Here is a 26,815-nt window from a genome sequence, read left to right on the forward strand (position 1 = left end):
GTCGCATACCACGGATAGAGCAACTATGCCGATGTCAGCGTCGTGAGGAACAGCTGTCAATCAATGATGTGTAGTCATGGAAACGGAATGCAGCTGTCATGTGGTTTGGAATGGAGAGAAACAATTGTAGAGAAAATTATAAATTCTATGGGAGGAGATCTATGTACACAATCTATTCTTTTCAGTAGAGAAAGTACAGTACAATATTGTCACTGTTGTTTCGGACATAGGAATTCGAATCTCAAAGTGATAAAAACTACTGAAAAGATGCCGGCTAAGTGTGTCTCCACAGAATAAAATGCCGTACATGTCGAGAGATATTTGTGATTGACAGCTGTGCATCACGGCAGATATGACAACAGCAGACCTACGTACAAAACTGTTCTGCCTGTAGCAGGGGGGGGGGTAGATGGGGGAGGGGGGCGGATGTTATACGAAGCTGGTGTCAGACGTGCCGTAGTACGGTCTCCGCGAGCCTCCGGAGCGGGCTGACAGGTCCACGTCCAGGTCCGTCCCGAAGAACTTGTCGTCCGTGTATCCGCTCTGGAGGAGAAAAAAGGGCGGGAAAAACAGGCACGTTTATTTCACGTGATCATCACATGACACTGTCGAAATGACGCATGATCATCTTTTCCGTGTATTAGCAATGCAATATCGAAGCAGATGCTGTGGTGCAGGATTGTATCTTTTTTTGTACATCCAGGCCTTTTTGTTAGCATATAACCGTAACTAACATAATACTGGGAAGAAGCCTGGCTACAAAAAAAAAAAAAAAAAGGCACAGCCTAGCACCACAACATTCTGGTTGAAGAATAAAATACATGCGAGAATAAATGCAAGAATGCACACTTCCTTCACGTGATGCTCACATACTTCACGTGACGCTCACGTGATAGTATAGAAATGATGCATGCTCATTTCGTGATATGGAGGTTTGTTAACTGTAAGGGAGAGGGGAAGGAAAGAGCAAAAGGGTTGAAAGCCAGCGAGTTTGCTTAAAAGTTGGGAATACACTAAAAGTGTGATATGCTACACAAATTCTACATTCAAATATACCTCTATACAGTACATGACCGAAGGAAGTAAACAATGGTATAGGGAGAATAGAATTAGTTCAAATAATAGTATGAAAGTTTGCACTTAAGAAGAAAAACCTTCAACTTAAAAGTAAAAGGCACAATATGAAAGATAAGACCATAAACAATAGATACAGTAGAACAGATTGGAAACTTTGTGCTCAATTTGGTCTCTTCTGCATTGATTTAGAGCAAATACAGTATCTTGCACATGTATAACACATCGACATAAACAATTGTGAAAAATACAAGTACATAACGATTATAATAAAGGATTAAATAATAGTCATGCATCTACCAACTGAAGTGTCGTGCGACACCAGCATGCACGTTCACACAAACTGACGTACTTTAAATCGTATGGCACATGCACCTGCATGCACATTTACACTAACGAACGAATGGAATTTACACGTGTGAACGCATCTTGGATGAACGTTAACCATGCACACCACAAATGAAATGTCTCTCAATGGTTTTGAAATATGATAGAATATCTTTTATAGGTAACCCACAAGCATTACTTATATACATCAGTATATTTCCCATCCCAAAACGGGACCAAAAGTCCGCTCATTAACAGCTACGTATCATGTATCATGGGTGAGGGGGGCACAAGGGTTTGAATAGGGTTGAGAAGGAAAAGGGAGTGGGTACCAACACCGGAAGCATCTATAGACAGAAGTACACAGTCAAACCTGACTGTCAACCTTGAAAATGGGCGCCGGGCGCGGCACAATAGACAGGTCCCAACTATGGGCTAGGTCAATCGGGAGGCCGTCATGCAAGGATGGTCAGTAGTACGGGTTTGAATGTAGCCAAACCAGGTGGTCCTTTAAAGGCGATCCCTTGTATAGGTTTGACTGTACATCAAGGGCCAAGTGTTTTCTTGGCAGAGGTGGTCACTAGTACAGGTTTGACGGTACAATAATGACCAGGTGTTTTCTATGCAGAGGTGGTCACTAGTACAGTTTACTGTATATCAATGGCCATGTGTTTTCTATGCAGAGGTGGTCTCTAGTACAGGTTTGACTGTAGCTTTGCAGACTAGTACAGCTTTGACTGTAGTTTTGCAGGCTAGTACAGGTTTGACTGTAGTTTTGCAGGCTAGTACAGGTTCGACTGTAGTTTTGAAGGCTAGTACAGGTTTGACTGTAGTTTTGTAGACTAAGCACAGGTTTGACTGTAGTTTTGAAGACTTGTATAGGTTTGACTGTACATCAATGGCCATGTGTTTTCAATGCAGAGGTGGACACTAGTACAGGTTTGACTGTAGTTTTGCAGACTAGTACAGGTTTGACTGTAGTTTTGCAGACTAGTACAGGTTTGACTGTAGTTTTGCAGACTAGTACAGGTTTGACTGTAGCTTTGCAGGCATGCACGAGACAGAGAAACGTTCGACAGGAGAAAGGCATAGCGGAAAGGCCAGAAGGAGAGCACAGGACCTTTCGGCCTCGGGGAGCCCTTCTGCAGTCGGCCCGGGCCCCTCCTTCACACCCACCCCTGCTGTGCAGCGGGACATGCGGGGCGAAGAACAGGAAAAGGTAAAGGTAGAGAACTCGACAGTGGTGCACACAGAGCTATGTCATGCCTAATATGGGCATTGCTGCTCACGTGACGTGACGTCAGCATTGCCAGCCATGTTGGCTGGTTCAACAGGGTTGCCATCAAAAGTTGGATTTGTGGATGAAATAAACATGACCTCCTTCGGTCATTATTGGCCATCGTAAATTCCTCATCGGCTATCACTAAACAGTTTTATACGAAATCTACTCCTTTCTTCTTCATGTTGGAATGACCAGTCGAAGGTCCAATTGAACGCACTGCAGCTTTGCTTTTAACGTACGTTAGGTTTTCTTCAATCTACAGCTGAAAGGCTTTCACTTTGTTGCGATTACGATAGTTCTGCTTGCACCACTGCCACATCGACCTCACTCCTCGCGCTTGGATGCGGTTCACATGTTCTACCACCTGACCACAGCGTGATCGCCACGTGATAACCTGATGACGGACACGTGATTCTCAATGTCCCCATTCGTGATTGTCACGCGTGGATCTCGTGCATCATGCTACTCTCCAAGCAGAGGTTGGGGGAAAATTATCCTTTTATTCGTTTATTTCTCTCGATCGGTTGGTGGGAAGGCCGATTGAGAAAAAAAAAAAAAACGGATGAAAGGAAAAAGGTCACTATTTTCCGCACCAACCTCTGCTTGGAGAGTACATCATGCCGCCGGACATGGACCTCTCCATGCGCGAAGAGCGAGGGCAAAAGTTGAAGTGAGTATCGCCGGGGAGCATGTTAGAATTTACTCCCCACATGGCAAAAGCATGAAGTAGTACTACAGAGCCGGGTTAGAATATCGCATATGCATAGGAAGTCTCTGCAAGACACAGTAGATGAAGAAATGATGCAATCTTTTCTACAGCATAAGTAATAAACAGAGATCAAGGCAAGTCAGTTGAGATGGGGAGGCTAGAGAGAGAAGAATCGGTGTTTGCACCCATGTGACTATGACGTAAGCACTGGCCGCCATCTTGGATGGTTGAACCTTGGTGTTGCCATGGAAACGTGGATTTGCTCATGTAATTACTGTCACGTCTTTGTGACGTCATACAGGTACGCAAATATGGTCTAAAACGTCCATGTTCAACCAACCAATATGGCGGCTGTGACGTCACGTGCATACACCATATAAGGTGGTCTAAGTGTGTTAGTAGAATGAGAAGTGTAGTACTCTGGGACCAAGACTAGCGTCCACAGCAGCTTTAATTGTGGCCTCTCGACCCCAGAGTAGCTCAGTGATTATCCCTGTAACCAGGTCCCACTAAAAATTCCCTAGTCAATAAACTGTACAGAAAGCGAACCTAAGTGTTTAAGGGGATTTGTATGTTGATAGCATGTTGAATGTTTGTTTGGTAAGTTGTAAGGGAATGTATTGGGAAATAAAGTGTGCATGTAGTTTAAACTGAACGCTTGTTTGGTAAGATTGTAAGGGAATATATGTTAGGTAAAATGCTGTTTGTTTTAATAGTTAATGTTGAATATTTGGTTTGCACTGTCTGAATGTGTTGGAGTTCCTAATCTACTGCTCCCTCTGGCGTGTCTCTAGAAAACTGCAGGCCAGTTGCGATCGAGATATTCCTCTCGCCTCTTCTCTTGTGCCCATGGTACATGATAAATTCCTCAATTTAACCTCAAAGTGCTCAATTAGTTACGCCATTGTTGGAGGTCCCGCAGCGCCGTAATGATGTAATACTGTCGTCTAATTGCTCAGCAAGCCCCAAACTATCTTTCCAGCTTCGGTAACTTGGGCTACACTTGATGTTGTTATCTACCACCCTCAATGGCTACAGAAAATTGCCTGAATTGATTTCATGTAATAATATGATTTGCAACGAAGTGATTTTTTTGTTGAGCGTGTTGTCGTCCACCTGTCGAGTGTGTTACGAGCTTGCTGGAAAACATGCCTCTTCAAACGATACTTTCCCCTATTTTCACCCACATGACAGTCGACGTAAGCACTGCCGCCATACTGTGTTACTAAACCTGAGAGTTGTCAGGTAGATGTAAACTTGTGAGTGAAATTACAGCAAAAGACGTCATTCATGACATGCAATTCAGAAGTCATACCTCCTAAAGCTACATTAACTTAAATAAAATGGCGGTTGTGAGGTTCTTGTTCTACCCATCTTTTGTCCGTCTCAGATAAGCCCCTAAATCATCCCAAATTGCCCGAGATTGCTCCGTCGATGGATAAACATGTTTGCCGCAGCATGTTTGATTTGACGGGGCGTCTTGAGCTTTCCGTCCGGGCTGTCGAGAGGTCCGGGTGAAATTGGTACTAGCCCGGGATCGATGGGGAAGGGGTCAAAACGGGTATGAAGGAGGGATCAGGTCGCAGACAGGCCGGGAAAGCTGAACCCGGACCAGATGCCGGGAATATTTGTGTAGGTTGTCCAGACTTTGCATGATGTACAAAATGACTAATAAACTGGTGGACGTACCGACTGCATGAGTAGTATCTAACACCAGCTCAAAAATGAACGAGAAACAGTCATGCCTTCAAGTACCAGAGTTACCAACATAGGATTGGTGAGTTCAAAAATTCGTACTTTCCCAGAACTATCGTAGAGTGGAATTTGTTATCACCAAGCACAGTAGGGGCATCTTCTCTGGATATTTTGAAAGAACGCGTGCAGATAGATATGCAAAAGTTAGGTCTGACGGGTCTTTCAGTGTAATATAACCAGCTGCTGCCGCGCCGCGTGCCTGCGATCTGGTGTGTTACGCCGAAGGGCAGTTATACAGGCTATATTGATACAGTTACAGCTCGGATTTGGGAGTGTCCCACCTGCATATTGACTAATTGCGGGTCCTAGCTATGTATCTGGGTATGGAGGTTATATTTTGTATCTGGGTATTTTTCATACAGGCAACGTGCCGAAATCTACAATGTAAATGTAGGAGATCTATGCAGATAGACAATTGGGGCACCATCGCACGTTATTTGACGTTGGACAGGAAATGGACAAAACATTGTATGATAAATATGTCAAAGAATGTTTTGATCCAAGAAATAGTAGTGCGAAAGATACATTTAACTCAACATATAAATATATTCATACAACTTTTTGTTACTCCTTTTGCACTTATTTGTTTGTATGTATAAGGCCATACGAACGTCCCGTACTTTCTGTGCATTCAAGCAAACAAAAAAGCATTATTTCATTTAGGCAAGGGGCGGTACAGACCTACTGGGACCTTTGACCCATTATTTAAGTCATGTGGCCATGATGTAATTGTACAAAATAGCGAGTCAGTCACTCTGAAGACGGTCATACGTCCGGCTGGAAATTCGGATTTAAGTCTGTCTAGTTGGAAACAAAGCCAATTCAGTTATGCCAGAGCATCTTTGGATCATGTATATGGGACGTTCTTTGCTGGCGTCAGAGATCAGTGTAGTTTGAATGTATCTGTTTCTACTTGTCAAAGTTGATGTGTGCGAGTAGTTAGGCACCCACCGTGCATGGTGGCAAAGTTCTTACCAATAGTTCGTCAAGTCTGTTGCCAGTTGCGTCACCACAAGCTGAGAGAGGAGGGATAGCCTTTCCTATCCTGTCCGCGGAGTTGTTTGACGCTCATGTAGTTTGCCACTGGACTCCGCAGAGACAAGTCGGCTAGACCCTGTCTGATTGACGAGTTACACGAAGTCAGGGATAAACCAACCCTCATGTGATATCGCTACGCTTCACTAGCCTAGGCGTCGTTTAAAAGAAAATATCCCGGAAATTTCAAGACCATCACGTCCATTACATGGCGGGAAATGTCTCTCGTCTGGCATCAGTGTTAAGTCCCGTCTTGTGCGTTGCGGCACGTTGTGCGTTGGTTTTTATTGATTCCGGTGCTGTAGTCTAACCACTGCGGGCCGAAAGCGTCTGACTTAAAACTCTCTCCAGCACTCGCCCTGCTGCCTGCACGTCAGCGGGTCTTCAATCTTCCGCACCCGAGGAGAATACGTCTGATCCAGCTCCAGAATAACCGTCGCGACTTTACAGGGATTACACGGCCCTCAGTGCACGGAGTTATTGATGTACCTGTCTGTGAGTTCACGTCAAGCCGGCTGCCCTCCCCCCAAAGCTTCTTTAGTCTCTCAAACATTTGCAAACTTCTAAAGCCTAGATTTGATTTTCTTCGGTAAGGGCAGGTGATGTCTAGACTAAGAAATTCCCGAGCTTCGAAAGGGAATTCATATGCACCTGTCTGCTGTGTTTGGTTTTCGTCTGGCTGGTTGAAAGTTTTACTTGAGTTTTATGCCCTTTTGCTAGTCCCCAACGAAGAACTAGAAGAAGCCACTTGCCTGTAGGATAATAGCATTGAGACTTGTGGCCCTGGCCCAGGGCTACAAGTTTCAATGCTATTATCCTACAGGCAAATTTTTATATATTTTTCTACACAACCTAGTGATTATACAGTACCTAACCTAAGTTTCGGTGCCCGTCTGTCACTTTTCTCATGTAATTAATACTAACTGGTTCTACTTCGCACTGCAGCTAGGTGTCGCTTCTCACAATGCGGTACCAGACTTGATCGGGTCAGCATATCTCTAGGAGAGGTAATTGTGTGTCGGTTCGAATAAAGCTCCTAAACGGGGAACATGCGGCTCCAGCGTCTTTTCTGAAGATGTGGCGTAAGTGTGAACTGTTGGCTTGGAGTTGTCCTTCTCCACATGCTCAGCCACTGAATCGTTAGCTAAATTTTCAGCTAAGTATTTAGTTGTGTGCAAAGACCTTACTTTTCCAGTGATTTACCAACTTCATACGATTATTCAGAGAAGCTGTGGCTGCATCTTACAGTATTAAATCACCCATTGACGTTTTTACGCTCCCGTGTTAGGTAGATTTATATACTCACATGGCGGATCTGGGCAGATTTGACACGGTTAGGCTCCTTCTCCTTCTCGTACACAAAGCTGGAGTCGTCAGAGTCCGACAGGTCAGCGCCAACCTACGTCATTCATGCCGGAAATAGTTCCCATAAAATAGTTACGGCTTTGTGACTAAAGGCCGGGCGGGGAAAGGGCGAAGCGCACACCGTGTAGCATTACTAGAATTTCACCCTACAAGCAACAAGTTCACCGGCTGAGCTGCAACTGTCGGCAAAAAGATGTGCGTCTGATAAAAGAAATAGGGGAATTGCTTGAGTTGCGAAGTAGTCATGATGAGGCACCTCTTGGTCTAGTCTTTGCAATTTTCTCATCTGTTTACTAGTACTTTTGATTTTAAAAAATGTGAGCATGAAGGAGAGAGTGTTCATATCATAGTGTAAGAGGTTGAATGATTTTTTATCATTGGCATTTATGATGGCATATATAGCGAATACTATTTTCTTGAAATAATATTGGATGTTCAGTATCATACTAGTAGTTCTTTAATCCACAAACACATTGATGTGTTTCTATAATTATAAGACTCGACGTTGCGGTGACCGTCTGTCACCTTCTTCGGGTTAATACGGACTGCTTCTACTTCGCGCTACAGGTAGGGGGCGCTGCTGCAACATTACTTAACACAAAACATTATAGAATCTGCATAGATATTGTCAATCAACAAATATTGAGAGACTAAACATTTGAGGTTGAATGTTGAAGGGCACCAAATGAGATCTGGTGTATGAATAGATATGACGGATGCTTACACGCACACGAGGAAATCGTGACTTTTTTGGGGGGTCAAGATTGGCCCCTCCGGCTTACCGTAGAACCACAGGCGCAAGACTGGGGCTTATGTTGTCATGTACCGTTTCATTTGTTGTAATCTCGGTTGACACTTCTGTGACATGCTAAGATTACAAGTTATATGATGTGGCCAGATTTTTTCTACTTTTAGCAACTTGGATTGTCTTATATCAACACGAGTAGAATGACGTTCTACCTGAGGGATTGTTCGCATACAACAGGCCTATATGAACTGCCTATATAAACCAAAAGATTACTGTTTTTCTTTGTCACGTATTTCAAATGTAAGCCGGCTATTTAGAACAGAATGTGTAATTCTGAATAAAGTCGGGTTGAGAATGCTCGAAGCGATCGACGACAACAACGTCTTTGTTTTTAAATTAGAAAGTATGACGTATGACAAGCGTGGTGAGTTCGCGTTAGGTTCGTGCTGTGGCGATGTGTGTGAAACTTCTTGAGGTATCTTCACACGTAACCGGAGGGTGTTGTTAACGTTCTGCTGCGTTCTGGCACTCTAAGGGTGTTGTTAACGTTCTGCTGCGTTCTGGCACCCTGGAGGATGTTGTTAACGTTCTGCTGCGTTCTGGCACCCCGGAGGGTGTTGTTAACATTCTGCTGCTTTCTGGCGCCATGACACCAGTAGCCCAGGATATGTCTAGCTTCAGACGAGAATCCAGCAATCCTTCATGGCGGAACATGCCAATTGCTTTAGGAGAAAAACTGGCAGTCGTAACTTTCAACCCATCGGTAGGATGCGCTGCTTGCTACGCCGATAAAAAGAGCACGATTTCCTTGATGGTCGCGTTGGCGTTATTATGATTATGGTTGGCAGATTTATCACAGAGAGCGTTCTCAATGTCTTACCGGGAGAGCCGTCCAACCTGCCAAACGCGATGTGAAATACTGCCTTTCGACTCCAGGACTGCTACAAACTCAAACCACCTGCTTCATGGTACACCACACGATTTATAATGGCGAGAAGAAAGCGCAAACATTCATATTTCTCCAGCAGAGGTTTCAGTTGGGGAATGCAGAGAGGAAGAAGAAAACTCTGAAAGAAGAAAACCGGGGCCACAATAAGCTCCCCGGCCGGACCCCTTCGCTTGGTGAATAAAACATTGGATGGACGTCGACGTCGACGTCATCAAAGGAATGAACAGTGATTTCTCTCAAAGAAAACTATTTTTTCTTTATATAATCCCAGCCGAATTATACGGCGGCGAACCATTTACAGGGCACTTCTGCAATAATCGCGGGGGTTGGAAGCGATATTCGTCCAATTATTTCCCACGAGGTACTTGAAAGATGCTCATCCGTCAGCCGTTCTGGATCCACAATATTATTGCGGAGTGAGAAGATGCGGCAATCCCAGGGAGTCACCCGCGCGCAGCCGAGCGTTCTGATGATGCATATCGTTCCCGCGCCGAGATACAAACGGTTCTGCCAAACTCATATCGTCTCCTGCTGCGAACCGATTCATTTCCGATGACTGCACAATGTGTAGCGCTAACTGATGAATCAGAAACGGTGAAGAAGAACGCCTAACTCCTGCACCATCAGATGATGGCCCTATTCCTCACAAACTCTTGCAGATAAAAAAGGGTCTCTTCAATGCCGAATTCATAATGTCTCCTGCCGCGAAACTATCCATTTTTGACGACTGCATATAGGGTGTAGTTCTGAGAAATTGAATCCCCACTAAGTGAAGAATGCTGTGGAGGTGCACCTATTGTCCCGATGGCGTGGTCTGCATACAACTTCTGCATCATTAGACAGATAACCAATTCTCTAGCATTTGTTGTAGATAAGCGGGGAATCTTTACTGTGAAGCAGGTCTGTTCTGACTGATGATTTGCGCTTTTAGATCTAATATTAACTCAAGAGTTTTATATTCTAATGCCATTGATTCGTACGTAGAAAGGATAACCACAAGAGTGCTTCATAGATTCTCATAACGTTTCCATTACATTTCTCTGACAAAGAAATGATCATTTCTTCAGGGAAATATTTTCAATGTTAGGATTCGTTTTGTAATGAGAAGTCATCGTTGCCTGCGTTTCCACGCGGTCAACTATATTTATAGCTACAGTTGTTATAATTCCATATTTACAGACGGGATTTGGTTCCTTGATGTAAATGATGTAACATGTGTCTATTTTGTGTGGTGATGTCCATGGTCTGAATGTGCTGTTGTTGTTGTCTGTATATGAATGTATGTTTTGTTGCTACAACGTGCGACCTGATGTGTGTAACAGTGTAACGATACTACAGAGAACATGTCTAGGCAAAGCATTTTGAACCGTTGCTCACCAGGAAAGCTCAATGGCAACCAGCCAGTTCTAGAGTGATGCAAAGCGTACACTAGGCCACCGGACTGAACCATGGTTTAGCCAGATAAGAAATCCGTTTCATAGGATTAAATGATTAAAACTATAAATCAAAAGTGCAACCATGCATGTATATCTAAAATTTCATAGACGTCTTTAGAATTGTGCTGCAGGGGCGTCGTTTTAGATTGTTTTGTACACATCTCATTATCTACCAACATGTCTGACTTTTGAAAGTTAAGTTTCTTTCTCACAACCACAAGTCATCATAAGTTTATGAAAGTTGGACGTAGAGGTAATAGAATCCCCACAAAAGCAGTTACTTAAGCAAATGGATATGATTCCAAAATCATATGCAGGTGCTTGAGTGACTGCTTTTTTTGGCGCACAAATCATCACCTTCCAAATTTTCAACAGCTTGCCAACTGTCTTTTTTATGATATTATGAACACTGCTACTCCTGGCCGCATGGAGGGGTTGAGTTACAGACTCGGTCTCAGACGTGAGTTTGTATCCCCCCTCGTTTTGGCTCATGATTGGTTGTGAGAAAAACAAATTTTACCTTCAAAGTATTCACCAAACCTGATACGATATACAATGGGAAAAACGTTACTTCCACATTATTCACCAAACCTGACGAAATATACCGTAAATGCAGAAATTTTCGCGGTGGTTTCACCGCGAATTTTTCCATGGCAGTAAGAGGCTGCAGTGCATGGTCCTACCGCGAAATAAAACCACCGCGAACTTAAATGCATTTACAGTGCATGGGACATGTCTGAATGTTTTGAACCATGCAGGGACTTATACTTACATGGTATATCCCGGTGGGGCTGTAAGGGCTGCCTTGTAGAGTTCTGTCGTATCTGCTGAGCGAGCCCGCGCTGTATCTCGGTTCGTGGTCGTAAGGGGGCGGCGCATGCGTCATGCGTTGTATCTCCCGGTCGGTCGGCCCGTCGTTGATCATTGGCGGTTTGCTGATGGCCGCCTTTCCGTTCACGCCCTTTTCCGCCGTGTTGATTGGTGCGCTGGGGATCAAAGGGAAGGTTCTGTTAGCTGATTGGTGTGGTGTGGATCAAAGGAAAGATGCTACATTCGCATTGGCGGTTTGCTGATGGCCGCCTTTCCGTTCACGCCCTTTTCCGCCGTGTTGATTGGTGCGCTGTGGATCAAAGGGAAGGTTCTGTTAGCTGATTGGTGCGCTGTGCATCAGAGGGAATATAGTACATTTGCATTGGCTGTTTGCCGATGGCCGCCTTGCCGTTCACGCCCTTTTCCGCCGTGTTGATTGGTGCGCTGGGGACCAAAGCAGAGATGGTACATTCGCATTGACAGAAGGTAAAGGTGGTATTTTACCTCCCCGACTGAAGTCAGGTACCCAATTTGTACACCTGGGTGAAGTGAGGAAGGTCGTGGCCTTTCCCAAGGATACGACTTCTAGGTTCCGAGTCCAATACTCTACCAGTTATGCCACATACGACGCCACACTTTTATTGGGCACAAAAATAGTAAAGAAACAAATTTTTGTTTTACTACAACAAAAAGGACATACAGTACACAGTGGTGCCGCACTCAAGCAGACTAGCTTATATTAACGGCACCATTGGACAAAGCATGATACATGACATATAGCAGGAAACATGGGAACGGGAACGTCAGATGTACATGAACAGTGTCGGACAATTAGATTACGGCAAGAAAATAAAACAGTTGACATTGGTCATGATGGTGAAAATACTGGTAAAAGATAGCCTGAGTACCCTCCTCCACAGTGACCTCTGGCTCAATACTTTCGCTTGCTAACCACACCAGCAAGAGTATTGAGGCAGCTGTCACTACGGAGGATAGTGCTCAGGCTAGGTAAAAGACACCTGTTGAAATGCAATACAAAGTTGGCTCACCTCTCCTTGTTGACTTTCCGCTTGTTCCTCCACCAGACCAGTACGCCCAGGATGATGAGTCCGATCACCACGACAACCACGATCACAGCCACGATGATTGACAGCGGGCTCTGCAGGCCGGTCGCCTGGCTGCGCCCACCGCTTTCTGTAGGGGGGAGGGGGGCAGATCAGTCAGTTTTGACATATGCAGGAGGGGGAGGGGGCAGATCAGTCAGTTTTGACATATGTAGGAGGGGGGGGGGCAGACATCAGTCAGTTTGGACATATGTAAAAGGGGGAGGGGGGCAGATCAGTCAGTTTGAACATATGTAGGAGGGGAGGGGGGCAGATCAGTCAGTTTGGACATATGTAGAAGGGGGAGGGGGGCAGATCAGTCAGCTTGGACATATGTAGAAGGGGGAGGGGGGCAGATCAGTCAGCTTGGACATATGTAGGAGGGGAGGGGCACATGTTCCAGCTTGGAAATATGAATGTGATGCAGATTTATTCTATTTCCGTGGGGGTATTTTTGTTGTCGAAAAAAACACCATACAAAAGCATATATAAGGAAGATGATGATGATGATCATACTGCAGTGGTCTTTGATCGTATGGTCTTTGAGAGTTTGCATCGTTGAATGGTCTCTACTGAGGTAAATATCCATCCAATATAGGGGCGGGTACCGTTCCGAAGTACCGTTCCGAAGTACCGTTCCGATGTACCGGTTCGATGTACCGGTACAAAACCGTTTTCCTGTTGGACCGGTCCAGAAAAACCGAACTGGAAAAAATTGGTGGACCACTGAAAAAATGAATGACTATATCGGCTTAGCGGCCCAAGAAAATAACAAGAGAGAAGCAGACAATGATAGTCACCAAGTTTTTACAGTCAAATTTGGTCTAAGCTAACAGAGGCATTACTGTTGTTTACATGAAGATAGAATGTCAAAACGCCAGTAAAAGTCGGATACTCCGTCAAACAGATTACTTTGCAGCGAAATGGACAATCGCGTTGAGCATGGTACATCTACAAGTTTTCACAATTAGGTCCAATTTCCGGTCCAGACCCGGACCTGGTTCCTGTACCTGTTTTCCTGTACCGGTAATCCAGACTTATTTGGCCATATAACGTCTCTGACGTCACTCGCAATCATCTTTGGAGCGGACGATCGAAATGTCTGTACTTCTCAAACCGATGTATCCCACATGAGATAAGCATACGGCGGGAAGCAATTATTCTGCCAATCCGGGTGCGTATCAACATGCCGCATCTCCTATCAGCCCGGCTATTCATTCTCTGCGCCGCAGAACACGGAATATAGATGAAAAATTAAAGCGGAGTATGATGTTATTGAGCAGATTAACCCGCTGATCTACCACTGTACAGCTCCAGCCTTTCCCAAGGCAGACAAGAGTCCACAGCTTTATTCTCCCTATGATAGAGATGTGGTAGAATCTGTTGGGACGTCACGACAAGGAGGATAGGAGCGCGTTAGGGATAGCTTCTATACTTAGATCCTGAATTTCGAGTCAATCCGCTCATCTAAAGTGAGGGAAACAAAGTTCTGACTGTCTTGTAAAGGAATATGTTTAGATTTTCAGATGCCGATCGAGAAGAATATGACGATCTCCCTCTTTACATATGTCTTTGCAGTTTGGTATCTACAAGTTGTTTCCTTTCATAATGACACATGTCTAAATATCTGCTTATATGTGAGTAAATTGTTATCGCACGATCAACCATATGGCGGCTTGTTTCAACATCATTTGTCTGACTATCATATAAATCGGTAGCACATTTGATTTGGAGTAAATCTATACAACCAATTCTTTTTTTTTTTTTTTTTTTTCAACCTTTATTTAACCTTGATACATCATTCGGCCTGAGCCGTTTTTCAAGATTTCAAGGGTGGAGGAGGTCAGAGGTCTAAATACCTTCTAAATACAATGCACTACACAAAAGATACAATTCATCATCATACAATTCACCATTCCATAGATCCTTTCGTCTTCAACATAATATCAGTCCATCTCATAGTCCATAGTTACATAATTTCTAGTCGAGTTAAGTTCTTAAACGACGATAAAGAGGGCGCCTGCCTCACGTTCTCTCTCAGACTATTCCACAGAACTGTGCCTGAGTACGTTATACATCTTCGAAACGCTTCCCTGTGGACCATGGGTAAGTATAGTAGGTTGGATTCGCTTTGTCGCGTTGATCTAGTTGACCTTTCCCTACAGTATGTAAACAAGTTCCTCATGTAGACTGGCAGTAAGTTGTTTAGAGCCTTGTATGTGAGCAACGCCTTCTGTTGTCTGTGTATGGATTTGATGTTCTTCCATCCGAGACGAGTCAGCACTTCGGCCGAGGGTGTTCTGTAGTGGGCCCTCAGTAGCAGCTTCCCGGCCCTGTTCTGCATTCGTTGGAGTTTTTGAAGGTCTTGCTCCGGTGCAGTATCCCAAACAGTACTTCCATATGTGATGTACGGCAGGAAGATTGTATTGTATAGAGTACGAAGTGCTGATGTAGATACAAATGGACTGACATGTTTCATAATACTTAATGCTCGTCTTAACTTGCTAAGGACGTCTTTGACGTGCCGCTTCCAATTCAGTTGATTATCAATGAATATACCCAAGTATTTGTACATGTAGCATAGATTGATAAATTGACCATTTACGGCCAATCTGGGGTTTGTACAAGTTTTCAGTTTTTTATCTGTACCTATTAGCATACACTTGCACTTTCCTTCGTTTATCGACAGATAGTTCACTGCAAACCATTGAGACAACCTTTCGAGATCTGTCTGAAGGGCATTCTCGATGGTCCCAGAATCCTTGCTGCTGAAGTGAATAACCGTATCATCGGCATACATTGAAATTTCACAATTTTGAATACAGTTAGGCATGTCATTTACATAAATAATGAACAAAAGTGGTCCCAAAATCGAGCCTTGTGGAACGCCGTACTTCACTGTGTGGAAGCTAGAAAGGACTCCATTTACAGAACTCTGTAGTAATGCTTAACTTACGTTTTCTGAATTGATATCATAATCTCCATTTTGTTTTACTTTGAATACTTTTTTACTTTTACTTGACTGGCCGGTATGCTTCTAGAATGACACCTAAATCCTTTTCCGTAAAAGAGACTTTAACTCGTAATTGTTTCTGAACTGACCACTGAACTCCGTTGTTTATTGTGCACTTAAAACCTTACTCACGTTTACATTTTCACAATAGTCCTGATGATATCTCCCAGACTATCTTTTTTACTGTGATTCGCTCCTACTCTTACGATTGATCATTGGTGGCGATTTCCATTACATTTAGAAAACAACATAGCCAACGGCTGGAGGCTCGATCTGTTCGCTCATTGCTTGGGCGGTTCATACAGAACAGCACCGCGAAAATCAGGCACATGCTGTTCGGGATCAAACGACGCTGCCACAATTTCATATTCGCTAAGCCTGATACTCATCCAATATCTTCCACACCGCTGCCTTAGCTTTTCAAACAATATTGGTCACACCGGCTGGACACGTATGGCCGTTATCCTTTCTTGATATCTCATAACACACACATAAACGCCGCGCCCTGTTAACTGACCATAGAGTTAACAGGTCCGATCCGTGTTGCGGAGTGTCGGGAGGTGCGGGAGATGATAAACTCGGGGCCAATGATTCCGCAGGGACGCCGTGACGCAGAGGATATCATGTTACAGGGATCAGATTACGCGTTCGGCAGTTTGAAGTGGTGGTGAGGAGGTGGTTCTGGTGAGGACGCCCAAACTTTGTTTTTATGGACGGAGTCTTACCTGGATGGGTTTTAGTCTGGTTCACGATAAGGCAACCTCTGGTGGCAGGCACGGAAAGTTTTGATGGCTGGTACAAACTTTCCACAAGATGCTTGATGAATTATCGCACACTACCTTTGGCATCGGATACTGCACTTGCACTATGGTACCAATGGGACCCAAAATATCATTGGTAGTAAAAGCGAATTTCTTTAAAAAAATATGAATTATTTAAAAGTGTAGTGTGTTTTCAAAACATATTTTGACATCATGGATAATATGCCTTTTCTTACTTTATTGGCCACATAGATCGCTGTACATTTTTTAACTGGTAGAGCGGAAATAGCAAACACAGAGCAAAGCGAGTGAAGGGGAAATAAACGCATTCACGGTTTGGATTGCGCAAGTGCAACGTGATGCATTGAGGGTAATATGTCAAAGTTCAAGACCCCTGAGACATAAACAAAACACAATACCAATGGATATGGTGTAAAGCACAGTTTACAGTAGTTTCAAAGTCATGGGTCTTCAACTTTGACCTCGCACATGCGCAATTAAACCCGTGAACCGGCTTATGAAAAGTTGAAAGGTGCGTGCTACTTACTGGGCTTTGTTCCTGGCGGTGGCGAGAGAGAAACGTGACAACAAGAGATTAAATTAATTTTTTTCATTTGTGACGCAAATGTGCAAACAACAGGTACAATTGTGAATTAACGTTTTCATGACGCAACCGAAAAGACGTTCCCTTTGCCAACCGTTCCGTGAGCGTTCAGCCACCTTTCTCAAGGCTGTACTGCCCATTGCCACCTGTTGAAGGTAGATGCGGAGTTACCGTAACTTTGGCCTAGAGAATGTCTTCAAGGTGCGTTACAAGACCATTTTTGTCACATTCACCTGGCTAATAAGATGTTGAAACTATTCACAGAGAGCGTGCAAGTATTTACAAGCATGCGTGCAAACGTAATCATTTCATCAGTTTGGGGGGGGGGGGCACCCAACTTGTCGGGAGCAACTAACTGTCCTGTGCAACCATTTTTGCTCAGTCCCATGAGTGGTTGCTCAGGACAAGTTTGTCCGTATTTACAAGCAGGCGTGCATCTCACAAACGTATTCATGCTAAACGTTGTTTAGGCAGCTTATTTACTAATGTCTGCACTTCGAATACGCTGCAATTGATGTCTTGAATGTTCATGACAAACCTCAATCATGTTGTATGAGTACACTGTTTTTACCGAGACGGGCATTAGGGGAAAATCTAACTGTTGCTGGGTATAAAACATGTACAAGACTTATTGCCACTTTAGGTCGTTTAGAAGCGTTTCATATCTTCCGTGTGATCGTTGTTTATTACACTTAACGAGCCCACGTAGACCTGCTGTCATCACGTCAGTATAAAAATAAACTCTTACCGACAATTTCGCTCAATCATAAAAGTTAATTTCTCCTATGATATATAACTGAATGAGGACCATGATAGAAACGCATTACATACAAACAGCTATCTTGAACATTGCCAGACATCACTACAGTAGTGAAACGTCGCCGACTGGGTCTCATGGGTCACGTGGCACGGAGCAGAGAACCAGTCGGAAATCTCCTGCTCCTGACCTCTGACACAAATAGAAAGATTGGACGACCTACCACAACTCTAAAGTAACTCATAGAAACGGAAAATAATTAGAGGGACACAAAATGCTCTCTGTTATGAAGGACAAACAGCTCTGGACACTCCCATTCACTTTAAGTTATCTCAGTTAATTTTGTTACTTTTCTGTTCACAGATTGTACAGTATTTTTTCTTACATTTCATTTAATTGTACATGTATTGCACGGCTTCCGGAAAGAATAGTGGAACGATATATAACGTTACCACTAATCCAAATAAAACTTGCTTCACCTCGCAAGAGGAGTGCCGATGATGATGATGACCTATCCTATGCCCAGCTAGATCAGTTTTTTGGTTTATCATCAGTTATTTATGATCGCCTTTTATCATAATTAGAAACTCACACGGCCCGCGTATAACACTCAAAAGTCTTTATGCCATCTTGTAAATAAGGAGAAGTATAATAACGTCGAGCATAAAACTATACCGCGATATGTGGATATGCTCAACACGTTGGGTGTGGATATTGCGGTGGCTTTACGACAAATGCAATAGCTTTAGTCATTTAATGTACGATATAGTGCTCGGGGAGGTATATATTATCGTCGGCATTTATATTTTTATGCCACGCTGTATATTTTTGCCAATATGACTTAAATTGTAAAGCCAGACTGAGATGTGTTTATGAGGATTCAACTAGTCCAATGTAAGAGAGGAACATACCAATACTACAATGACCGAATACGAATTTTAGTTCTGAGATTCTAACTTTTCTTGTTGATCATTGCGATGTAACAGTCTCCGAGAATCTTTGAAATTACCTTCTGAGTAGGCATGTGCATTAGCATATTGTACGCATCGTCCTAAGAAAAACTGGCATTGAATAAGTGGATAGCAGTTGTTGAATGAAGGGATACCGTTTATTTTTTATGACTGTAAGTACTTGATGACAAGTTTTAGTATAGGGACTTAAGGATAGCAGTTCTGCAATTTCTTCATCTTGATCGAACACTTTTTTTCGTAAAATTGCAAATATGATGCGTCAGTCGCCAAAGAAGTTTCCAACCTTCAGCTCCAAGGCCAATGTCAGCCATAATTTACCACATGCCGTAAAACGGCGACGATTTGAGACGTGTCGTAAACCATCGGCCGTTTTGCGAACAATAAGGGCAGCCCAAATTGCTTCCAGCCCTTTCTGACAACTTTATCTCCGCCCGGCAATACCCGGCGTTTATCGCGCACGACACCGGAATCCCAAAACCTGACACAATTATATCCCAAAACCTGACACAATTATATCCCAAAACCTGACACAATTATATCCCAAAACCTGACACAATATCCCAAAACCGGACACAATACCCCAAAACCTGACACAATTATATCCCAAAATCTGACACAATATCCCAAAACCTGACAGAATATCCCAAAACCTGATAAAATATCCCAAAACCTGACACAATATCCCAAAACCTGACACAATATCCCAAAACCTGACACAATATCCCAAAACCTGACACAATATCCCAAAACCTGACACAATATCCCGACAAGCCAAGTGGAATTTCACTCGGGATAAGTGAAGATTTATTTTGGATGAAAGGAAAACCCGCGGGAGGCAGGAACGTTATACCGCCTCATAAAGCCCAGATGAACGCGTGATTGTAAAATAACTCCGGCGCCGTTTGGATTTGCAGAAGACAAATCAAGCTGAGCATGGCTTCTTTGTGTTTAAACGGTTTGTTGTTTCACAATTTGTTTTCTTACAAGTCTTATTGTCATTTTTCATTGAATTATTTTCCTTTTCTTAATATGTTTTTGTGCGAATCGGTAGATTTGAGCTGCTTTAGTTTGCAGACGGAAAGGCTTTTTTATAACTTTTCCTACTTTTTTCCTCATTTCCACATAACTATCCTCCTGCCCTAACCAGTTTTGCCTTTTTGCGCGAGTCGGCGGATTTTTGCTCCTTTAATTTCATGGCCGGCTTGTTTGACCTGACCGGGAAGTGCAGGAACTGACTCGGAACGGAACCGTTAATGTTCACTCCTGCGTTTGGGCTCTCTTTTGTGTACCAAAAACTACAAAAAAAATGCTAAAAAAAATCCACATGCACATTCTGACATTCCCCCCCCCCCGCACTTGCTGGTTACATAAGGCGTGTTTCAGGCAGACTGTTATATGAAAAAAGACGGAGGGAGATCCACTCTTATCAAGAATCAATATCAGTTCATCTTCACGCGGATTTGCGCTCAACTGGGTCCCATTATAACCGAGATGGGTTATTAATATAATCTTTACTCGCTGCCTGGGGCTGACCTGGGTCACAGTTACTGCAGACGCGAGCACCGCTCCGGAAAAACGGAACGTCCCGTTTCCGCAAGAATCGTCCTCAGACGCGTCTCTGGGTGCCACTTTAAGACGGAGTTCCAAGAAGGATAAGACGTGGGGGAAATCAGCTGGAGGTTGCTGGTGAACCCGAACTCTCGGCAGTGAACTCGGAGCATTAAAACCTCCCCTCCCGTCACAAGTCATTACACGTGACGTCACTGTTGGAAGTCTTACTGTCGCAGCTCACCTAAGCCTCACTCTGGTTCCGTCTCTGAACGGTCGTCGCAAAGTTAAAACGTTACTGGTTGTTGCCGTTTAAAACCAGTCGTCGCAATTTAAAACGTCACTGGTCGTTTCCATATTCTGAACCGCTCGACAGCATATCCGAGCGTTTCAACTTTTTTTTTTGGGGGGGGGGGGGGGTCCGACAGAGGAGCAAAATCATATGGAGGTATAACAAACATTGGGCCAGTATAGCACAGGGTCACCGTGCATGGCGCAGAGGCAGTTACAGGAGATCAGATTACACGTTTGCCAGTTTGAATTGTGGATGAGGATGACAACACTCAAACTCTGCCTCTGTGGCTGACAAGGAGCGAAAAAAGGTATGAAAAGCAACATTTCATTACCAATGCACGACAAATGACAAAGAAAGTGTACAATTTGAGAGCACTCCGTCTTCAAACTAAACATAGATCCCTATGTCATTTAGCATCACAGTGTGGGCGTACAAGGGGTGCTAATACAAGAAAAGACTGTTTAAAATTGTGACATTAGCCACGATCTTCGGGTGTATCAATGGAAGATCGGCCATATTTGAGATCGACAGAGGGTTGCGCGTATTTTTCAATTGAAAACCGTCCGTCATCTATATGCCATACTTTGTGCCTTGTACAATTGTTGTGCAATAAAGTTGTTATAATAAGCGAGGCTCGGGCGATTTCCACAGAATCACCGTCCGATTGATTTTCGCAAAATGTGACAGGGGTAGTAGCGAGGCTCCCTGAAATGTCACAGAAGGTCCTGAACTTTCGTCTGTCCTCCCGCAGCCGCTACGGCATCGATTGGAAACGGAACTGTAAATACCCCGTCTTATGTCTTATCAGCACATCATATTGCCGCGGTTTAATTAAACACGCACATATCGACACATGACTTTCGAGGGATTAAAGAACTATGCTTCAGCTGAGGGGAATATTGAACGATTATCTTTGGGCTTTTTCACTGTTTAGGACACACGACAATGGGGTTGAACTTGATAATGCTAATGTTATGTAAATAGACTTTCATTAGGCTTTTTAGTAGAGAGAAAGAAAAAGAGAAAGAAACGTGGTAAGGATCGAAAGAAACTAGTATAGGGTCTCTTCAAATTGTTGCAAAATGGTTTTTACCATAGTTTGTAGACAGGTATAATTGTGGTTTTACCAACCTCCTTGGTTTTACCAACTTCAAGTTCACTTCTTAAACGAATCTCACCTTCAAATGGTGCAGAATATTTTTTGCAACCCTTGCTTTACTTTTACCTGTCTGGCTCACATTGTACTGCAGCACTAGGTGTCGCTGCTTACAGTTACGGATGCGGTCACAAACGTAAAGAATCTTACCTTCTTTCTGTAGTTCTATTTCCTTGTAGGCGTCCCCATCCTTGTTGGTTGCGGTGCACGTGTAGGTGGTGTAGTGTTTGTCCTCCACTGAGTTGATCGTGAGGACGCCTTTGATCTTCGCTTCCGGCGTTATGACCTGGAAACAAGACGTCACGAGTATGTAAATTAGGAAACTGCGTAAACGAAAGCCAAGACGTCACGGGTATGTAAATTAGTCACGTGGTAGTTGATCTGTCTGTGATTCTGTCTGTGCGTCTGTTCTTCTGTCTGCTGTCTGTTTGGCAGACTGAAGTTTTCCAATTTTATACTCTGACTGTACGTTCCTCCTTCCGTTCCACACAAGGGCTGACTGTGTCTGTGTGTCCGTCTGTGGGTATCTATGTGCGTCATATCACCGATTGCCATGTTTTACGTGCTGCTCTATTCTATACTCTGACTGCAGGTTCTCCCTCCCGTCCGGTCCCTCCCAGACCAGGTCTGGCTGTGTGCAAGTGTGTCCGTCCGTCAGTGTGTGGTTCTATTGTCCTTAATTCTTACCTGTTGCTCTATTTTATACTCTGACTGCAGGTTTTCCCTCCCGTCCGACACCTGGACCCTCCCGTCGGGCCCCTCCCAGACCAGGTCCGGCTGCGGATCGCCGTACACCTCGCACTCCAGCTTGGCTGTGGACCCCGCCTGGGCCCGCACGGCCGCCCTGCCCTGCTCGATGAACGGAGGTCCTGTTAGGGGGAAGGGACGGGTGGAATGGTGAGAAAATATTATCGATAGGAACCCAATTAAACATGTAATATCGGATATGTTTAAGTTGGAACATCGTGAACAAATTGTTGGTAGAAAGCTTGTAAAAAAGTCACCAAGCCGCTCAAGACGTTCATAATTCAAACGTAATAGGAAATAACGCCAGGATTCAACATATTGGATTGAAGCAGCACTTATTATTGCCTGTTTAGATAGGCAAATGTCCCTGATGTTCAGGTTCTGTTAAATAACAATTAAATTCCATGTGCAGACTTTGATATCTAAGAGCAGGATGCACTTCGTTGCATTTTGGCCCCTGTTACTCCAGAAACAAAACGCAGCTTGGCATGTATTAATATGTTCGAGCATGCCCGAGCGACTACTCTCCAAGCAGAGGTTAGGCTCCGGCTGTTTTTTTTACGTTTTTTTAGTCGTTTTTATTGGGCTTTCTATTTTGTAGTGATTCTTGAAGTCCGTCAGCCAACTAGGTTTTGACAATACAAGATACAATACAAAATAGAAAGCCCGATAAAAACGACTAAAATGACGTTAAAACGCTTGTTTGAAAGCGCTTATTTAAAGCATGGTCTAGAAAAGAACTCCCTACAAGCTAGCGTTGCAGTGAACCTCAACTCAAACTCTGATGTGAGACCCCCCTCCCACAGACACCATAAGCATGTTGAACGCACCTTTGACGTTGATAAACGTTTCTATCTTGTCGTTAGAGGAGAAGCTCTGCTGGGTGGCCACGCATTCGTACCTGCCCTCGTCCTGGTACCTCACGGACGGGAACGTCAGGGTGTTACTCGTGCCGAACCTAGAGGAAGAGGAAAACCAAACACACGTTCGGTTATGAAGAAAACATGATATACATAAGGGTGATGTAGATATGACAACAAAGATATCAAAGTTGTAGGGGCCGCCGACCCGTTTTGAGATGAACAACAAATAAAATTGATCAGTGATACTGCCATCGATCTACTTTGTCATTCGGACATATTCATAAACAGTAAAAAATGTCTTCATTATGATATTTGCAATTTAGGGAGCAGAGACGCTGCCCCAGTCTTAACTCGTAATCTTGAAGAGGCTTTCAGGTCTTTTCAGATTAATCAATTGAAGCCTCTACGACCATTGCGGTAATCGTTAGTTTCTTCGTAAGTGAGTGTGTGATGAAAGGTGTGATTCTTCGTCTTCCACTATCTCAGAAAAAGAAGTCGAACCCAATAATGCAGTTTAGCGTTTGTGCTCGCTTACTTTAATGTTTACCATTCTTTTTAATTTTTGTCACTTGCAATTAGCCCTCGGGAAAGAACTTACAATAAACCTATCATCGTCACTATTATCACTATCTTTAAAAAATGCTAAATTTTGGGTAAGGCAAAAAGACAAACAAAAAAACAGAGAAGTTGCCACCGACCTGGCGTTGGTGTCCTTGACCCTCCAGTACACGGTGGGGGCGGGGTTGCCGTCCGCCTGGCACTTGTAGCTGACCCGATCCCCCAACCTGGTCAGCTTCTCGCCCTGGATGGCCGTGGTGTTGATCCTGGGAGGGTCTGTGGGGGTGTAAACGGTTCGTCACGGAATTGTGGTAACAGTGCCACAGGTATAATGCAAATTCGTGCTGCTTGTATAAGTGTGGAACAGGGTAATGTGTATAGTCAAAATGTGGTAGGGAATTTCCCAAGCAGTCTTCTAAACCCCTGCTTCCCCTTTTGGGTCAGTTTGTCCCCACTCTTATTGGGACCTTGTGCTGGTCTCAGTTATGATGTTCCTGACTTGGGGAGACGAGACTCTTATCTATGTTACCCATAATCACCCCGCCCACATTCACACCTGGCTTGGGTGAGAAAAGTCATGTTAAGTATCGTTCACAAGGGTACAATATCGGTAGAATGGCAGGATTTGAACCCAGGACCTCTCAGTTCTGGACCAAACACGACCCTACAAATGATGGCTACCAGGCTAGAAATGGCGTACTTACAGGCTACGTTCAGTGTGAAGATGGTGTACTTACAGGCTACGTTCAGTGTGAAGATGGTGTACTTACAGACTATGTTCAGTGTGAAGATGGCGTACTTACAGGCTACTTTCAGTGTGAACTGAAGATGGCGTACTTACAGGCTACGTTCAGTGTGAACTGAAGATGGCTTACTTACAGGCTACGTTCAGTGTGAAGATGGCGTACTTACAGGCTACGTTCAGTGTGAAGATGGTGTACTTACAGGCTACTTTCAGTGTGAACTGAAGATGGCTTACTTACAGGCTACGTTCAGTGTGAAGATGGCGTACTTACAGGCTACGTTCAGTGTGAAGATGGCGTACTTACAGGCTACGTTCAGTGTGAAGTAGAACTGAAGATGCTATACTTAAAGGTTACGTTCAGTGTGAACTGAAGATGGCGTACTTACAGGCTACGTTCAGTGTGAAGATGGTGTACTTACAGGCTACGTTCAGTGTAAAGTAGAACTGAAGATGCTATACTTACAGGCTACGTTCAGCGTGAACTGAAGATGGCGTACTTACAGGCTACGTTCAGTGTGAAGATGGCGTACTTACAGGCTACGTTCAGTGCGAAGATGGCGTACTTACAGGCTACGTTCAGTGTAAAGGAGAACTGAAGATGCTATACTTACAGGCTACGTTGAGCGTGAACTGAAGATGGCGTACCTACAGGCTACGTTCAGCGTGAACTGAAGATGCTATACTTACAGGCTACGTTGAGCGTGAACTGAAGATGGCGTACTTACAGGCTACGTTCAGTGTAAAGTAGAACTGAAGATGCTATACTTACAGGCTATGTTCAGCGTGAACTGAAGACGCTATACTTACAGGCTACGTTGAGCGTGAACTGAAGATGGCGTACTTACAGGCTACGTTCAGCGTGAAGTTTCCGCTGCCGCTGCCCACGTCGTTGATGGCCTGGCAGGTGTACACGGACTGGTCGTTCCGCTGCAGGTTGGCTAACGTCAGCCGCTGGCCGTCACCGCGCGGTACCGTACTGCCAAAACGTGTCAGGAAACAAATCTTTCAGACAAAAGACTCTCTCAATATACCACAAACCCTACGTATCTTGCAGCAAAACTAAGTTTTCTTGTCTTTCAGTGTCTCCGAGAAGGTCAAACCTAGTAAGTGAAAATTAGGGGTTAACATTTAGACAAGAATAGTCATATTTCATAATGATATTCTTTCTTTCTATCGTTTGCAATCAGCCTTTGGAGATGAAAATTGTAATAACCTGTTTTTACTTAAAACTATAAAGCTCGGCGTCTGTATTCCATCCTCCTACGCAGGGACATCCAACGGTTAAACCGCCTGTCTGGATGTACCCTGCTTTTTCAACCGTCATCCTTAGTTTCTGCGGGCGTCGCCACAAAACAGCTGTCAGCCAATCAGATAATAGACCTTTCAGTTTTCAAAAGGGATCTCGCATATATAAGTGTAAGCTCATTAATATTCATAAGTAGGCGGTCAGGAACTAAGGATGACGGTTGAGAAAGCAGGGTACATCCAGACAGGCGGTTTCGCCGTTGGATGTCCCTGTGTAGAAGGATGCTGTATTCTTCACGGCACAGATGTGAAAATACCGAAAACTTGTACCTGATGACCAGGTGAGCTGAGCCTTACCTGCCGTCCTTAAGCCACTGGTAGTTGCGGATGCCCGGGTTGCTGTCCGTGTTGCAGATGAGGTTGGCGGTCTCGCCTTCTTTCGTCACAACCGGGTCAGAGGTGATGGTGATGATGGGGGCATCTGTGACGTCATTATGACATCATGTTTAACAGGTTATAACAAAGCACTGACGTGTTTAACTGAACAGTCCATGTATTTGTTTTACATCAAACCGATAGGTCGTATACAATGTATACACACGATAAACAATTCGCTACCACGTGTACATCACATGATATGCGCATGATGTTCACATGACAGCCACCTGAACATCACGTAAACATCACATGATACACACATAAACCGCTACCAATTCTCTTAAATAATTTCCCCCGTACAATCAGCAACACAATATTATATGATAATGATACCATGAACACTATGAGTAAGCAAACAGTGTGTAAACATATCTGCCCCGTATGACGAACAGAGTTGTAGCTGTACTTACACTGTACGCTGAGCGGCATGGTTTTCTCCAGCGGGTCGGACAGCGTCTCGTGCGTGATTCTGCAGGTGTACCTCGCCTGGTGGTCATCTTTAGATAATGACGCAATCTGCA

The 26,815-nt window shown here is 44.0% G+C and overlaps 1 protein-coding gene across 1 annotated transcript in view; it reads right to left on the reverse strand.

Moving 5' to 3' along the window:
- Nucleotides 1-6: 6 nt before the first annotated feature.
- Nucleotides 7-26,815, reverse strand: part of LOC118411393 (kin of IRRE-like protein 3) — a gene marked incomplete in the record, with an annotated part of 68,162 nt that continues 41,353 nt past the window's right edge. Inside the window, 12 exon segments of the mRNA XM_035813656.1 lie at nt 7-543; nt 7,489-7,581; nt 11,453-11,666; nt 12,540-12,684; nt 16,915-16,926; nt 21,849-21,984; nt 22,386-22,567; nt 23,276-23,403; nt 24,007-24,142; nt 25,457-25,587; nt 26,214-26,337; nt 26,705-26,815. Of these exon segments, the coding sequence (XP_035669549.1) occupies nt 430-543; nt 7,489-7,581; nt 11,453-11,666; nt 12,540-12,684; nt 16,915-16,926; nt 21,849-21,984; nt 22,386-22,567; nt 23,276-23,403; nt 24,007-24,142; nt 25,457-25,587; nt 26,214-26,337; nt 26,705-26,815 (1,526 nt within the window).

The sequence above is a fragment of the Branchiostoma floridae genome, chromosome 3, assembly GCF_000003815.2.
Source record: "Branchiostoma floridae strain S238N-H82 chromosome 3, Bfl_VNyyK, whole genome shotgun sequence".
Classification (NCBI taxonomy): Eukaryota; Metazoa; Chordata; class Leptocardii; order Amphioxiformes; family Branchiostomatidae; genus Branchiostoma; species Branchiostoma floridae.